Below are 17,188 nucleotides of genomic sequence, written 5' to 3' on the forward strand. Positions count from 1 at the left end.
TCACAATCTCTACTCACTTAATCATGAGCTCCCTGCGCACTCTGTAACATTTAGTCTTATTCATTGCAAGAAATGGCAAAACAATCTTTGCTCTTGCCTTAGACTGTGGGGGTGAAGTAGGGAAAAGAATGCCCCCTCCTGTGGTGGCTCAACCAGTCCTGCGGGTCACCAGGCAGATTGCATCTTGGGTTGGATCTTTCCAGTGATCCATTGAAGTTGCAGCGAAGATTTAAAGGGCCCTGTGGGGGGCTGCTCACTCCAGCACTTCTCACATTTCTCTCTGTGAGATCCTCCTTGGCTGTGTTGATTCCAGAAGTGCTGTCTCACTGTACAACATGATGAGTTGGTCCACATTATCAATCAGATGGGTATTAAGTGATGATTGCATGGGAAGATCAGAGATGTTGAGAAGATGAAGCGAGGAAAGATTTGGGCCAGTTATGTCCCTGTTTAGTTCGGGAGAATATGCCCCACCCCTTCAGCCTGCTAATAGCGAGTCTATGTGCCTTTGATTTTCAACTATGCAAACATGAGATCCGGTGTGTACTCTGAGGGCCTGTAGGAAGTAGATTGAGACCCTGAAATGAGTTCTGTGGTCCTGAGTGGCACACCAAGCCTTTCATGAGTGTGGCTACGGTCATGTCAGTCGGTTTGAGGAGAACTAGCAGAAGTGGCACCTGATGGTTATAGTTGAAGGAGCGGGTCTTTTTACCACTTGCATTCTGTGGTTGTGTTCGTGCTAGCCTACCTTGTTTATAAGGACTGTACATTTTTCTCAACCAGTAATTCGCTCCATTCATGAGGGACATTATCTCTACGCACTTGACAGAGTGAACGTGGACTATGCTTGACTGTATGGAGACAGGAATCTTTTTGGGATTTATTGTGTTTGAAGGGTCCACAAAATGGAGCATGCCTAACATAGTCCAGTCTAAGAATCCTTCATGTTCTATTCCCAGTCTAAGAAGAGTTTATATAAATGAAAAGGAAATAGTTCAAAGTTTATTTTCATCAATAGCACCACTTTCTAAATAATTTTCTGTGTTCCCAATATCCATTAACACAAATCCATAGAAAGAAGTAGTTCTTGGCCAGGAGCAAAGTCCTGACTACAGCCATATTGTATCATCATCAATAAATCTTTATTCGGCTTAACCAGCCATAAAAGAGTACAAAAAAGGTCATTCAGTGCATCAACAACAGCAGCATCGATTTCCAGCCTAGGACAATTTACCATACAATAACGTTACATACTTCACTAAAATTCATTCACTGGGGCAAACGTGATGGCTTCAAATGTCAACATACAATAATTAAACAGACACTTGAAAACATCACGAAGGGAAACCGTGAGCCATGTCAATTTCTAAGTTAAGGTGCTTTTCTAGTGGCCTTTATGGCAGGTGAATAGACCTCCAAAATTTCCAAGTTGATTAAAATCCATAACCTTCAAAAGTGCATATTACTTAAAATTCAATCAAAACAATCTAGTATCAATTCATAACACCATTAGGATTTACAAAAACATTATCACAGCATATAAACAGTTCTGAACACTATGTTGAAAACAATTCATAAAATACCAGGGACATGCGACTCTTTGAATACAGTGGTTACGGTGAGACAATTCAAGGAATTCTTACTCGTAACGTTTCCTTCTGGCCAAAGATATTTTTATATAATTATCTACTGCAATACAAATATCAAGGGTAGCCAGTGAGTGCAAGAATTCAAAACCATCAACATATGTACAAGAGCGAATTTTCTTTAACAGTGGGATTACAAATTTACTCCTTGACATTTCATATAAAGTGCCTGTTAAAAATGTGTTTTTTTTGGTAGGCTAGGGCATGTGCCAAAGCCAGGCAGAAACCACCCCTCTAGTCAGGATAAGGGAGTTACACTCCTAAAATAACCCCTGCTCACCCCCTTGGTAGCTAGGGTCGTGGTGCGGTGTTGCCCTCTGCAGTGCCTTCAGGACACGGAGTCGGCGGCGTAGACGTCGTCGGGTTGCTTTTCTTCTGTTGCAGCACAAAACACACAGTTCCCAGCGCTGAGGGCAGAAGAGCTTGAAGTCTTTGCTGTTCCTGAGACTTCTTGAACAGGGGGCAAGCTCTACCTCAAGCCCTTGGAAAAACTCACAAAAGTAGATTGCAGAAAGTTCAGTCCAGTCCTTTCACTGCCCAAGACAGAAGCAGCCACTGCAGGCCAACACAGCAAAGCACACAGCAAAGTGGTATTTCCTCCTCACAGCTTCTCCAGCTCTTCTTCTTGGCAGTCTTCTTGATCCAAAAGAGTTCTAAAGTTCAGGGGTCTGGGCCCCAATATTTATATCCCAAAATCCTTTGATCTCTTAGGCAGAGAGTGTCTGTGCTCAGCCAGAACCAGTTCCGCCTTCTCTGGTGTGACTTCCTGGCAGGAGGTGGAGACAGCATGGTCAGAGGCAGACCAGGCCCTTTGAGGTGCAAGGAAATCTCCTCCCCTTTCCCGAACTGCAGCCAGGCCTATTCAGCCCTTTCCTGACCCGCCTAGACTATCTGGAGCCACTCCTGCTCCCCAGCCTTTTGTCATCTAAAACCCAGACAGGCAATCCACATTCCATCAGAGGCACACGGGATGACTGAGCAAGAAAATATCTACTTTCTAAAAGTGGTATTTTTAAACACAGAATGTAAAAATCGCCTTCACTAAAAGATGCATCTTTAGATTCTGAGTTCAGGCATACTAAACTTTATTTTCCCTCCTAATTCCCCGGGCCAGTTATGTTAATAAGATGTTATAAACAAACTCCCCATTCGGTCCTATGGGAAACAGGTAGCGAAAAAGGAAATTGCCCGTAATTCTCTATCAGGACATGCCACACACACCAGGGCATGTCCTACCTTTCACATACACTGCACCCGGCCCACAGGGGTACCTTAGGGGTGGCTGACATGTAAGAAAAGGGAAGGTGAGGGACTGGCAAGTGTGTGCACTGGCCAAGTCGACATGGCAGATACAAACTGCGTGCAGACTCTGCAATGGCGGGTCTGAGTTACCCTTTCAGGGCTACTCACGTGGGTGGCACAATCAGTGTTGCAGGCCCACTAGTAGCATTTGATTCACAGGCCCTGGCACACTCAGAGCACTTTACTAGGGACTAACGAGTAAATCAAATATCCAATCATGGAAACATTATTCCGTAACACAATTTACCACAGGAGCACTTGCACTTTACCACTGATCAGCAGTGAGATAAGTACGCAGAAACACTACGCCAGCAAAAACAGTCAAAAACGGGAGGTCAGAAAGCAAAAACTCAGGGGAAACACGCCAAAAGATGCCAAGTCTAACAGTGTAGAATAAGATAAAGTGCAAAGTGCTTTGGCTTGTAAGATCATCACATGGACAAGGTGAGAGATCATTCACCCAACCACTCTGGCGTGGAAACACTAGCAAAAAATGCACAGTACCTAACCAAAATCGAGTTAAATAAAATCTAATCTGCAGATTAGTGGTGAATGTTAAATAATATTGCAATGGGGCAGGGGAGAAGTGCATGGGACCGATCTCATCTTGGTAAGGATTATGCATATTTCCCCTTGAAAGTAACACGTCTTTGATGATGACTTTGGCGTTCAGTGGGATGCTTTTAGGACTATCATAAAAATGCCCCAATCCTATTTCATAATATTTATCTTTCACAAAACGGAGCCGATGGACATTAGTCTTACCAGATCCTTCTTGTGTTCCCCTACAAAAATCGAAGACCCCCTGTTGTTCCATCGGGATGTGAGGGTAAATGGAGAAAACAGGACTGCCCTACTAGACACAGGATGTCACCAAAGCGTAATGCAACCCGGTGTTGTACACGGAGGCATACAACCCTTTACAGGACATGTGAATATCCATAGTGTACATGGGGACCATAAGCGATATCCAACAACTGAAGTTTATGTGCAGCACAAACCATCTGAGGAACCTGTAACCCTTCAAGTAGGGCTCATACCTACTGTACCAGAAACCTTAGTATTGGGGAATGATTATCCACATCTAAGCCAACTCATCCAAGGGAATAAGAATGAGGAGGAGTGGAGAGAAACCGCCCCCTTCTCCCAACTGGGCCGCCTCCCTGTAAGCCAAAGAAAAGCAAGAAACAAAAGAAAAGAGAAAAACGAGAATGGACAAAAATAGCCTTAACTAGAACTTCTGAGGCTTCTGAGCTCTGGAAGCATGACCGTGGATTCAGGGTAGCTCAGAGAGAAGACCCTAGCTTACGAGAAGCGTGGGGGAAGTAAACCACTCAAGAAGACCCTAATCAAGTAGGACCCCAGTTCCTAGAAAGGAAGGGCCTATTATACCGTATAGGGGGACGAGGCCAATCCCCACAACTCGTTGTTCCTCAACCATATAGAGAACATGTTTTATTCCTTGCCCATAGTTATTTATTTGGGGGGCGGGGGGGGAACAGAAAAAGCCATCCTAGAGAACTTTTATTGGCCTGGTGCTTTCCATCAAGTCCGGAGGTATTGTAGGGAATGTCCAATTTGCCAGAAATATAGCCAAATACAACCTGCTAAGGTTCCCTTGAAACCCTTGCCATTAATAGACTAACCCTTTTCCAGAGTGGGGATGGACATTATAGGGCCTTTTCTTCCTTCCCCTAGTGGGTGTTGCTTTGTTTTAGTCCTAGTTGATTATGCAACACGATTTCCAGAGGCTGTGGCCCTGTGACAGCCTAACGCCACACAGATCGCAAGGGCCATGATCAACAACTTTTCCAGAGTTGGGTTCCCAAAAGAGATCCTAACAGATCAAGGGACCCCCTTTGTGTCTCGGTTGTTGAAGCAGGTATGTCAGCAATTAAATATAAAACAGATACGTACGGTGGCTTACCACCCACAAACAGATGGACTTGTGGAGCGCTACAATGCGACCCTGAAGATAAAATTAAAAAAGCTGCTTGATTTAGAGGCTAGGAAGTGGGAGGACATGTTGCCCTTGGCCTTGTTTGCTCTCCGATGTAAGCAGCAGAAAAGCACAGGGTACTCCCCATTCGAATTATTATATGGGAGGCAGCCACGTACCCTACTCAACATGATGCGAGAGGAATGGGAAGAAGAGCCAGAAGGGGCTAAAACTCTCCCCGAGTATGACAGAGAGAAAACTGATTTTTCTACCCCTAGTGGGCTATACCACTTTAAGGTCCTCCCATTCAGTTTACATGGTGTCCAAGCCACCTTCCAAAGACTTATGAACCTCATTCTTAAACCACATCGAGCCTATGCAGCTGCCTATATCGATGACATAGTCATCTATAGTGACTCGTGGAAACAACACCTAGTACATGTGAAAGCCGTAGTTAATGCCCTAAGGGAAAGTGGCGGTACTATAAACCCAGCGAAAAGCCGTTTAGCTGTTCGATCCGTGAAGTACCTAGGGTATTTGCTAGGGGAAGACCTCATTAAACCGCAAGAAGAAAAAGTGGCCACCATAGCCAAAATACCATTTCTCCAGAATAAGAAAGGCCTCCGTGCTTTCCTGGGTCTCCTTGGGTACTATCGGCGGTTCGTCCCTTCTTTTTCAGAGGTCGCGACCCCACAAACCGATCTCCTTAAGAAAAATGCGAGAACCGAAAAAGATCTTAGACACACTTCCCCCGAGGTCCTACGAGCATTCCATCAGCTAAAACGAGCCCTCACCACTCAGCCCCTCCTTTTGAGTCCTAACTATGACAAACCTTTTATACTACAGACAGAAGCCTCTGATAACGGTCTGGGCGCTGTATTGTCTCAGCATGAGGCGCAAGGACAGGAAAGACCTATTTTGTTTATTAGCCGAAAATTATTCCCTACATAAAGAAAGTATAAATCATAGAAAAAGAGGCCTTAGTGATAAAATGGGCTGTTGAATCATTATGGTATTATCTGGAAGGTAGGGAGTTCACCTTATATACAGACCATGCCCCCCTGGAATGGTTAGCCAAAAATCGACGTAATGACAGAGTGTTACGATGGTTCCTTGCCCTCCAGACCTTCAGGTTTTCCACGCAGCACAGGAAAGGCAAAGACCAGTTTAATGCCGACTATTTGTCTCGATGCCCTATAGAACCCTGTCTTGCAAGCAAGAAAGCTAGGGAAGGGGGATGTGAGAGAGAGGCATGCCCGGAGCCCCAATCCTTACCTGACGCCGTATCCCCGGGAGCCGACACGGAACAAGGGCTTGCAGCGTCGAGGGGAGGCACTCAAAGGGTTAAATATTTAACCCTCCCCATGCAGGTCGACGAGAAGACCATCTCCCGAGAAAACCAATCAGGAGAGAGAGGCGGCCTGGAAGAGGAGGAGAGCCAGATCGACGAGGGCAAGCCGGAAGCGGAACAGAAGACAGAAGATGCTGAAGAACAACATGAAGCTGGGTTCCAGAGATGGGAGAAGGAGGACCTACGCTCCACCTTCAGGCCCTGGGAGACCGAGAGGACCACGAGAACGAATTCCTGGAGAATTGGTCCGAGGAGGGGTGGACCCTCCCACCCCCCCCATGAGAGCCGATCACGCATAGCCGCAACTCTGGAGAGTTGAGGCCTCTGCGGTGAGTGTTTGTGCAAGGGAATTAAGAGAGGGGGAAGAGAGAGAAAAACACCAGCTGATGTCTGTTTCTTTTTTGTTCCCTTCTCCTTTTGCTCTCCTGACTTGGGGGTTCGTATTCTCCCAGCATAAGATTTTGACTGGGTTAAATGATAGAGACACCCGTATGAAGGGCAAGGCATTCTTCATTTTTATTTTTTTTATATATGTTGTGCTCCTTCCCTACACTCCGGCATTGATTGCACATGAGCCACAATCGTAAGCGGGATATTGTTTAATTTTTTTTCTTTTTCCCTGTTTTCTCCACTTCAAAAACAAATGTACAAGCGAGATAGCCAATAAAAACAGGACTTCAACATAGGAATATGCACTAGTTTTTTCGTGCTTTTTCACCCCTCTTCCCTTCACTACAACCATTCCTCTCTGCAACCCCCTGACTTTTGTGTGGTGGTAGTCTGTTCTATAAGAAAGGATAAAAACAAACCATATACTTACCGCCTTCTCTTCTGTTTTCCTCTGCGCGACCTGGGGCGAGGCCATCATCAGTCGCGAAACCTGTAGAAGAAGGAGAGGAGAAGAGGCACAGTGAACAGCAAGACACGGCAAAAGTATACAACAACAGGACTCTAAACTGGGACAGAAAACCGCTCTAAACATCAGCAAGGAACACAGGAGGAGGAAGAATAAGGAAAAAGGGAAAGAAGGACTGTAGATTGACGAAGAACTGCTCTAATTTACTTTGTACATAAATAGTCAAACAGTCACAATTGAGCCCATAGTCCGGCCATTTGTTTCCAACCATCCCTCCGACAGTAGAGTATCGCTCCCCCATGTTCGACCGATACCAAGCAGTAAGCAGAGTCTTACGCTCTGCTTTACGACAGTGTTCAGGATCTTTTCTCCTCTAATTATCCAATCCGGAGAATGAATGGACCTTCTTGTTTCGCAGAGACTAGGATCTGAATCACCTTGAGCTTCTCTTGATTTCTGGTAGATAAATGAACTTGAGTCACAGCGAGATTAAGGGATCAGCTGATTCTGTCCATTTGATCAAGAGTAGAAGCTGACCATTGGATCAAGATCTCGTGCTTCCTAAAATATGCATGAATCCCACTTCACAGCATCTCCTTGTCCTGTGTCATGCACCATATCACACTAGATGTTGCAAGAGATCAATACTCCCTTATCTTGCTCCATTTTAAAGAAAAGTAGAAAATGCACAGAAAACAAAATAGAACTGGATGCAAAATCTTAAGAAAGGAAATAAGCGGACCAAACCCAAGAAAACTAAAAACCGACCAGATAAATAAATTAACTTAGCTGCTAAAAGGAAAGCAATAAAACAAATGCTGTGCAGCCTGCCCTTGTCCTAAACCCTTCTCCTCTCTCTTTCAAGTGATGCATGTATGCCGAGCCAAAAAGGAACTAAGAAGAAATAGGGCTTTCTGAACCTCATTTGGAATGGCTGAAGGTGAATAAGTGATTCAGACAGTCTTGAATTCTCTTCTTCATCCAAATCTCACATTGTGATTTAGGCAATGCAGCTGCCTCATGAGGTTTGATGATTACAGTCATAAAGCTTAGCTAGGGAAATTAGTATACTCAAATTGTCTCACGAGTAACTGCGGACAATCCCATATCTCCCTCCAAGATTAGTTTAAAGTCCTCATCAGGTGATCCCCTCATCTCGCGAGGGAGTCTCCCAGTGCCGCTTTCTAAAACTATGAATGCTACATTAAAAAAAATACTAAAAACTGTCTTGTACAATGATGGAACAGTCTATTTAGCAATATTCAAAGAAGAGACATATATTCTCAGAAGCTTGTGCCATCTTAGTACTTTCTTTGTTGCTCTAATGAAAGGTGTCACATCACACTGCATAAAGATTTCTTTCTTGTACAGCTACTGCAAGAACAGCTGTAAGTGCTTCTCAGTAAAGGCGTATTTGTATATCCTCCCCAGCATTTCATCACAACATTATGACAGCTCCTGTTCCCAAGATGGACGACTGCCACTTCTTGCTCTAATGCTAGTATCAGTGCTTATTGTGTGGGTGATCTACGTGGGTGTTTGATAGTGATATCCTACCTACCCTCTGCATTTCTCGATTGCATGGTTTGCAAATGTTAGTAGGAGGTAAAATTAATTTGAGAGCACATAAGATACTTTCCGCCTTCTATCTGAATCAGGGCTGAACTCCGGCAGTGAACATTGACTATGTGAAACTTTCTTCCATGCTTGGCTCTGAGGTTCAGGGCTGAGGATGGTTTTAGTGAAGATGTTAGTTGATGAGACTCCGCGTTTAGTATGTTTGGTTATAAGATGACTATTGTGTTTGTGAGGTAGGACAATAAGTTATTGCATTGCTTCCAGAAGGAATCCATGAAGGAATACATTGGGGTGGTGTTCCCAATTCCAAGTAGACACAGCAAAATTCCTTTGAGGATTTTATCAACACAGCTGTTCGCGCTCAGTAGTGGTCAATAGGGGATGCAGGATTTGTTTGCATTGTCAGTAGGTTATAATGTATGCTGTCCAGCCCTTAGGGATTTGTCCTTTGAACCATCCCCTTTGTGATTTCCTTCTCCCCCATTTCAGCTGTCTTAAGACGTCGGTGTACCTAGCATTCAGATTTGTGTTAGTGGGTTTCGTCTTCTGTATTTTTAATCAAGGCATCTCAGTTTGATCCAGTAGAAGCCATTGATAACTCATGGGCAGTTTGATGGTCAGGGCCAGGGGTGCTTTCTGAATTTTATCTTCAGGAGTTTTAAGAGGCCAGCTGATCAACGTGATTGGGTTGACCTGCCAGGAATTATGTTGGCAATTAGGCAATGCACAGGGGAAATTCGTGGAAGGTGCTTAGTTTTAGATTTGAGCATGGCCAGGGCGGGGAACTATTATGGAGTTCCTACCCCTCATTCAAAATCTGGGTGGCATGGTGTGCAAAATGTGATAATAGAAAGTTCACTGAAATTGCTAATGCCCAGGGTCACTACTTGAGGTACTGGTGTGTCCTTTTGAGTCCATGAAGTGGATTCCGTGGTCTTGAATTCCAATCACCAGCTGCAGGGGGAAATGTCACACAAACTTAGGGAATCTGAGAAGCCTGTTATAGCAAGCACAGCAATGTCTGGAACCCTACAAGCACTGGGACCCCCGACACTAACAAAGAAGAGATCAGGAGTGTAGGGGCTTCACAAAGGGCTGCCCGACTCCCCTGATGTATGCCAAGAGGAGTGAAGGGGTTTGAAGGTCATCATAATGGCTACATCCACAGCCTAGATTGGAGGTACACACAAACCCTGAGCGCTCATAGAAGGATGCCCTTGATCCGAGGCAATACACCTGGTGGCACTCTGTTCACAGGCCAGCAACCGACTGACATTGCACTAGTACTCTGATGGGGTCAGCACCACTTACATAGTGGAGTGTTACGCGCCGCTCGTCTCCGCAGGAGGCCACGCATGCTCTGCATCGGATGGCATGTGTTAAAAAGTGCTGAGATTAAAGTGGACATGGGGGTGAGGTGATCCTGATTATCACCATCTGAGACATCTGGAACATCTGGAGGGAATGGAGTTAAAACATTAATGCTCGCCCTCAAGCATCACCACATTGAAGGATGGGAGCCTGCAGCTGGTGGAAAGCCTTGAGGGGCAGGGAGTATCCTGATTTCTGGTTGGGGGCCCATATGTAACCACATTTCAACTGATACAGAGATTATCCTCTTGCTCCCCCATGCTCTGCTGATTTTGCATAGTGATATTGTGCTATAAAGGTTTCCACAAGCCAGCCCACGAATGCCGCCAAAGAAAACCCACCAAAAGTTGGTTAAAATCTTGTTCAAAGCCTATACATGATGGACCGCACCTTCTACAATAACCCGAGTCAAGGAAGAGCCTATTGAGGGACCTAGTCAACACCCTTCAAGTGTTTAACCCCTTCGGTGCTCATGACGGAACGGTTCCGTCATGAGCCACGGTTGAGCTGTGCTCATGACGGAACCGTTCCGTCATGACCACGCCCGCGCAAGATTCCGTCAGCACAGCGGCGGAATCTGCGCAGCATGGAAGGGGTTAAAACTGAAATAAATGAGGAGATAAAATTAGACATAGTAGGGAGCTGTAAATCCTCTGACCAGACCTTACTGATAACATTGTGACTATTTTGGAATGATGTTGACTCAACTGGATCAAGGGTTCTGGAGTAAGAATCTAAAATCCACGGACTGAAAGACACAAACAAGGTCGTGACTAGCTGTATATGGCCTTCAAATGCTCAGGGATGCTGCAACACTCAAAATTGAGGATTTGTAAGAAAGCTCGCGACGTGAAAATATTCTAATCTGAAGTCTATGAGAAGGCACAGAGGGCACAGACTTGTGGCATTTTGTGAAGGGTCTGTTTCACAAAATTTGAGGCCTCTGGTGGGGTCTCGAATGGGTAGAGAGGTCCTCACTGTGGAGGTAGGAAGGGATACATCCTCCCTATAATTAATTTGTATTGACGATTAGGTATCCCTCCTGGAACCAGGATGGTCCCTTACAACAGGAAGGGGGAGACAACATAAAGGAGGGGGTGTTCCCAGAAGAGATACACCTTACGCCAGAAAAGGGTCTCTCTCCCTTCCCACCCTTCTATCAAGGGAATATACTAGACTAGGGATTTTGTGAAGGGTCTCTGATTCTCCGGTGCCAGGTAAACATAGGGAGATACCCTTGGACAGGCCCACAGAGTTGGTCGACGTGAGCCTGGGATTCTCATCGGCCCAGGGATGTTTAAGTAAAATGTCATTTTTTCAATTGAAAGAGACGGTTCTGATGGCAGCGCGAAAGCAAGAGATGATAAAATATAATGATTTTGAATGCACACTTTTTCACGACATAAGCCACAACACTGGCTTGTCGGCTACAATTTTGACCTATTACGGACAAACTCTGCCAAGATAATATACGATACAGGTGGCAGCACCCTTTCAGGACCGCTTTTCAGTTCCGGATTAAGCACCATCGGATGTCTAGAGTATCAAAAGCAGGAAAGATTTTGGATCTGCAACTTGAGGATCAACCTTGTGATGACGAAGGGGCAGGCTTTGGGATAGTAGTAATACCCCACGGGTGAGAGGGGAATAAATGGAGGACACTCATCCCCAATGCCTGATACTTTAAAACCTGCTGGCCTCAGGAGGGGAGGGAAGGGATGGTTGCAGCGCATTGTGTTCAATGATCCTTCCCAAGCATGTACCACAATGCACTAACAATCCATGAACAGGAAGCGAAGCACCGATTTCATGATAGGGGTGGGAACCATGGATCGGCCAGGAAGGGATTCCATTTTCTGGATCTTCTCACTCTAATGATGCGACGGGAGGACTTTTTTCAGGTCACATGGTATCCTTTGGGGGAGACCCACTAATGCACCATTTTACCTATTATTGTTTGGCTGTCAAAGAGTTTTGTTGATGTTGGTAATGTTCTACACCTCTTGGGGTTTGTTGAAATGGGAAGTTGATTCTCACTATACCAGTTAAACACATTATATGCCACACACACCCTGTAATTTTATAACCATACTCCTGATAGTTCGGCACTACCTGAAAACCTCAATGGGAGAGCTAACTTCCATAGAGATCCTACCTACCATTTCCCATGGTTAAAATACTTACATTAAAGCAGTAACCTCCCTAACAAAAGAACTAGGGCGTGGAATACTGTAGAAGAGGAAAAGGTAGACAACCTGGCAGTACAGAAAAGCCATTTAAAAATAATGGAAAATACATTGTTTCATAACAAAAGACGCTCCAATGCCTGTTATTCCTGGGGCATGACAAAGCACAATGGAGTCACTATTTCATCACATATAAAAGTGGTCAAGCGGGAAAGAGGGTACATCGCAAATGATTAAGGGACGCTTGAGGGTAAAATGTTGACCATGGTCACGTATGCGCCCCTACCTCAGGCCAAGAAGCCTTCCTCTGTACCACCTTGGAGTCGGTAGCAAACTTTGTCAAAGTCGACCTACTAGTAATGGAGTACCTAAACAATATCTGAGACCCAGCCTTAGATAGAATTGGACCATCCATATCACACATAGGTGCTTTTTCGGAAAAAAACACAGTGAAAGAGCTGGGGCTTCACAACATTTGTCGAGAACAACATATAAATGATCTTTAGTGCACATCCTTTTCCCATATCTATAGAACCTACTCAAGGATTGATTATATCTTAGCAAATAATGCCCTAGTGCCCATAATACTAAACTTTAATATAGGTCAGATGGGAGGGTCTGACCACGTCCCGGTCATGATCCACTTGAGTGGCGCTGCTGGACGAATAGTACTGGGAGATGGATTCTACAACCCATGCATCTGAGAGACCCAGTTCTAAAAGATGACCTGCAGCCATGCATAAAGCAATATTTCCAAGACAATGACAGGGAAAAGGTTACAAGTGCAACCTTGTGGGAAGCCTTCAAGCAGTACTTGGGGCTAGTTATATCGAACTCATGGCTAATGTAAGATGAGTACAACAACTTCGTAGGAGCACACTAGAAAAAGAACTCAAGACAGACTTGGCAAACTACAGAGAAGATCCTGCCCCATGTCTGTTACGAATGGTGATGGCTATTAGATGACAATTACGGGCTTGTGATGCACACAGAACAGAGATGACCCTTCTGAGATTGAGAATGCCTATTATCCGCAGGATAATACATTCGGTTCCATGTAGCTAAGCAAATTAGACAACAATAGGAATGCTGGTATAGACAAGAAATGTTGAGCAGCATGGGCATGATCTCAACGAAGAGGGCAAAACAAACTCAGGGTTTTCCAGTATTTCTGGGGTACATTGTACACTCCCAACGCACTGTCTTCATCAATGCAGAGAGACTATCCAGACAAAAATCGCCTACCCCAAATTCCGGTAGACTGGAGGAACTAATCAATTCCCCGATAATGGAGGATGACTTCACTTAGAGGGTTGTACAACATCTTTCTATATTTGTTCACCGCCCCAGCTTACCAAACATTTCAGTTCAGTTCTTTTACACAGTTTAGGGTGTTAGAGATTGTCTCGTAAAATTTGAATAATGAACCCCTGTAGTCACTCTGGGCCTCTCACCCTGTTCTCTCTGCAGTTAAAACATGATGTGGACATATTAGGTCTATGAAAAAGCTAATAATCGACATCATAGATTATGACTGGAGGTATGAAAGAACAGCCAGGCAAGTGTGTGGGTTCCAGTATGAGTGAGCTCCCCAACTAATTGTGTGATGAGTGTCCATTATTTCTTGTGCAGGCACATTTCAATATTTTCGAATTGCCTCTGTGGAGATCTTTGTTCGAGAGGGCCACTAAGTGTCCTACAAAGTCTTTGAGCATAGATCAGTAGGAAGACGGGTGTTTCTTATAGGATGGTGAAGCAGATACTGATGAAGGAGGAGGTTGGGCTGAAGCCACCTCCCTATAGTAGGTATTCACATGAAGTATAGCTTAATTCCTCTAACAGCTGGCGAGTGGTAATATTTTCAGATATGATGGAGTCTCCACCTCCTCCAGAGAGGTTCAAGTGTTAGCTTAGGGAATTTCAGTAATCTAGGAGGAGTTCTAAGAGCCAAAGTGGAATCCAGTACCTCAGAAGGGTAACACATGTCAACTGATTAATCTATGATACTTGGAAAAGGCCCATGTTCTAGTTATTTTGAGATGTGGAGAATATGGGTACTCCAGAGAAAGAGGTAAGATTGGTGAAGGTCTACCCCACATAAAAAGGGGCCAGCAGGAACACATTACCAGGAGATGTTTTAAAAATGTCCTTTAGGATATAATGAGCTTGTTCATCAACCATGATTTTCTTTTGCTGAAAGCTCAGTTTACACTATTGGTCACCATCTTGGAAAGTGACTTGCCTGAGCTGAAAATCCACTCTGTCTTCTTTCCACAGATACTACATGGGCCGTCGAATGATGATCGTCGTCGCAGAACCCGATGCCATCAAGCAGATCTTACAGGATGATTTTCACAACTTCCAGAATAGAATGGTACGCATACGTTAATGGGGGAAGAGTGTTGTGGTTAATGTTTGAGTGGTCCCTGTGCCTCTGATTAAAAGGAGTGTGTACCTGGAATACCTGCATCAATATTATTGTCAGGGCCCCTCTGCTCTATTTGTTATCACGCTCAAAATTAGATCTACTGGGTAACGCACACTAGAATGGTGATACTTCCTTTTGGTATCGGTTGTAGAGACAAATTCTCTTCTGTATGCTTCTCATGGGTTACTGCACATCATGAGAGACAGTGTGCAACCTGGCATGGGTCCCTTGGTCAACCTAAAAGCATGGCAGTGGTCTAACAGAGTACAGTCCAGCTCACCAGAAAAGTCCAGATGAACTGCTGTGGCCTACCCTCATGCGCTAAGTAGTGTAACATAGTGTCACGAGGTCACCACGGAGGAAGGACGGGGTGGAGACGGTAACGATTGTTCGTTTCCACCCCGGCCACAGGACTCGAGCGGCCCCTTTAAACCGGACTGGAATTTCCTGGAGGCGGAGTCCGCTGATCCGACGTCAGCATCGACAAGCCAATCAACAGAGAGGCTGACGCATAAAGGGAACCCGGAAGAGGACGACGGCGCGAAAGCCGGTGGAGGGGTCGGGATTGGACAGACGGAGGTCGAGCAGAAGCAAGGAAACGGAGAAAAAGGCGAGAGATCGAGCGGAGGGGCCAGAGAAAGCGGAGCCGAGCAGGCGAAGGAGCCAGGAGGCCAACAGAGACGCGACTCGCCCCGCCACGTTCCCGGAGGAGCGTGGCTGGGAAAGGTACGGGATCGAGTCCTGCGTTTTTCTTTCTCACGGGGAGGGATTGAGTGATTTAAGTTGGGGAGGTCACGGGGCTGTGCGAGGGCGATTTCTGGTTGTCTACTTTTTTTCTTCCCCCTTCCACTCACGCCTCTGACCGTAGTGCCTCCTCAGTTTTGTTTGAAGCACAAAAGATACGGTGGCAGCCCCGGTGACCCCTCACTCCCGTTCCTCTCACTTATCCTACACCCGCCAACAAACCTTCTCACCCGTGTGTTCCTGTGTTTGTTCCTTCTTTTCCCCTATCTACGGAGCGGTGGACGAGAACATCAACGGAAGGAAGATCCCCTCGCCGGGCCCACAAAGCAGGAAGACTCCAGAATATCCCTGATGGCTGTGAAGTACCAAATAACCAATAAAAGACATACTCTGTACAGTAACGGGTCGTAGCTTATTCTACCCCCTTCCCCTGATGCCTTACCACAATTGGCGAGCCAGATAGGAGGTGTTGGAACCACCGTCCCATAAAGGATGGAGGCCCTTATACATCAGATGAAGGAGGGCCAGGCCAAACTTGAGTGGGCTGTAGAAAAGTCCTCCAGCCAGGCAGAGGTGGATCGCGCCGTGTTTACTTCGGCGATTCAGAATCAGGCCGACAGTTTGTTGAAACTAGCCGAGGGACATGCCCAACTTCTAGTCACGCTGGGACAAGGCAGGGCAAGCAACCCGCCTGGAACAGTAGTCCCACTGCAGAAGTTCGTACCGGGAGACGACCCCTAGGCATTTTCTTTTAACTTTGAAAGGGCCGCGAGGGCCAGTGCCTGGCCTGGAGAACGTTGGCCTTTCTATCTCGCGCCTCTCCTGACCGGAGAAGCACATGCGGCATACCAGATGGTGAACAAAGACAGGACCGCCACCTACACTGTGGTAAAACAATACGTTTTGGACCGGTTGGGTGTGGATGACGAAACACACAGGTTACGGTTCCGACAAGAACGAGGAACCGCGGGAGACTTACCAAAAACCCTACTTTTCAAACTAAAAGGAGCCGCCGACCTCTGGCTCAAACCCCATGAAGCCAACATGGAGGAGGTCATGAACAAGATCTATCTCGGACAATTTCTGGAGGCACACTCCCGTATGCAACCCAACGTTGGCTGAAACAACACGCAGGATTAACTTTGGAACAAGCAATTGAAATGGCGACTTCTTACGCCAGGGCACAAGGCCGACCCTCTGTAAGAGAACCAGAGAGAAGCACACGAATAGCCGGCCCCGGGAAACCAGAAAAGAGGACCCCGAGACCCCTACCAGAATCCACACGTCCCCGTGTGTTTCGACCAGAAAACCCGACATACTCGGGTCCCCAATGTTACGACTGTGGAGAATGGGGACACATAGCGCGGTACTGCCGCAAGAAAAGAGACAAAGAGGAAGAACCAATGGACGTGAGCTATGCACCCCGCTCTGTCTTTTTCGCCCAAGAAACAGGGCCGGTGTTTTACGTAAGTGTGTCTCTCAATGGGAGGGTGGTAAGGGCTCTCCTTGACTCAGGATGCAGACATTCGGTCGTAAAGCGGGAACTGATAAACCCTTCTTGTCTTTTACCTGGGAAAACCGTACATATCAGGTGTATACATGGGGATGTGAAGGAATACTTTTAGCTAGGCTTACCTTAGGTACTGATGTTGGTATACACTCAGAGGTGGTGGTGGGGGTGTTAGAGAGTCTCCCTGAACCGCTAATCATAGGGATTGACAACCCGTGCTTTGGTCCCCTATTGCATGATGCCCAACAAAACACAACGTTCTTCTTACTCCTGAGCC

At 45.9% G+C, this 17,188-nt stretch overlaps 1 protein-coding gene and 1 long non-coding RNA gene across 5 annotated transcripts in view; one reads left to right on the plus strand and one right to left on the minus strand.

Moving 5' to 3' along the window:
* The window catches only part of LOC146854268 (uncharacterized), a 51,828-nt gene extending 45,638 nt beyond the window's left edge, over window positions 1-6,190 (minus strand). The window contains exon 1 of the long non-coding RNA XR_014981187.1: window positions 6,163-6,190. This is a non-coding gene — a long non-coding RNA (uncharacterized LOC146854268). The remainder of the gene's footprint in view (window positions 1-6,162) is intronic.
* TBXAS1 (thromboxane A synthase 1) overlaps window positions 1-17,188 on the plus strand; it is a 405,845-nt gene that overhangs the window by 264,451 nt on the left and 124,206 nt on the right. For 3 of the 4 annotated variants that reach the window (XM_085652048.1, XM_085652049.1, XM_085652050.1), the window contains one exon: window positions 14,507-14,603. In XM_085652048.1, the coding sequence (XP_085508174.1) occupies window positions 14,507-14,603 (97 nt within the window). Of the gene's footprint in view, window positions 1-6,354; window positions 6,568-14,506; window positions 14,604-17,188 lie in introns of those variants that run through there. The other variant, XM_085652051.1, reaches the window with a different exon arrangement.

The sequence above is a fragment of the Triturus cristatus genome, chromosome 4_1, assembly GCF_964204655.1.
Source record: "Triturus cristatus chromosome 4_1, aTriCri1.1, whole genome shotgun sequence".
Classification (NCBI taxonomy): domain Eukaryota; kingdom Metazoa; phylum Chordata; class Amphibia; order Caudata; family Salamandridae; genus Triturus; species Triturus cristatus.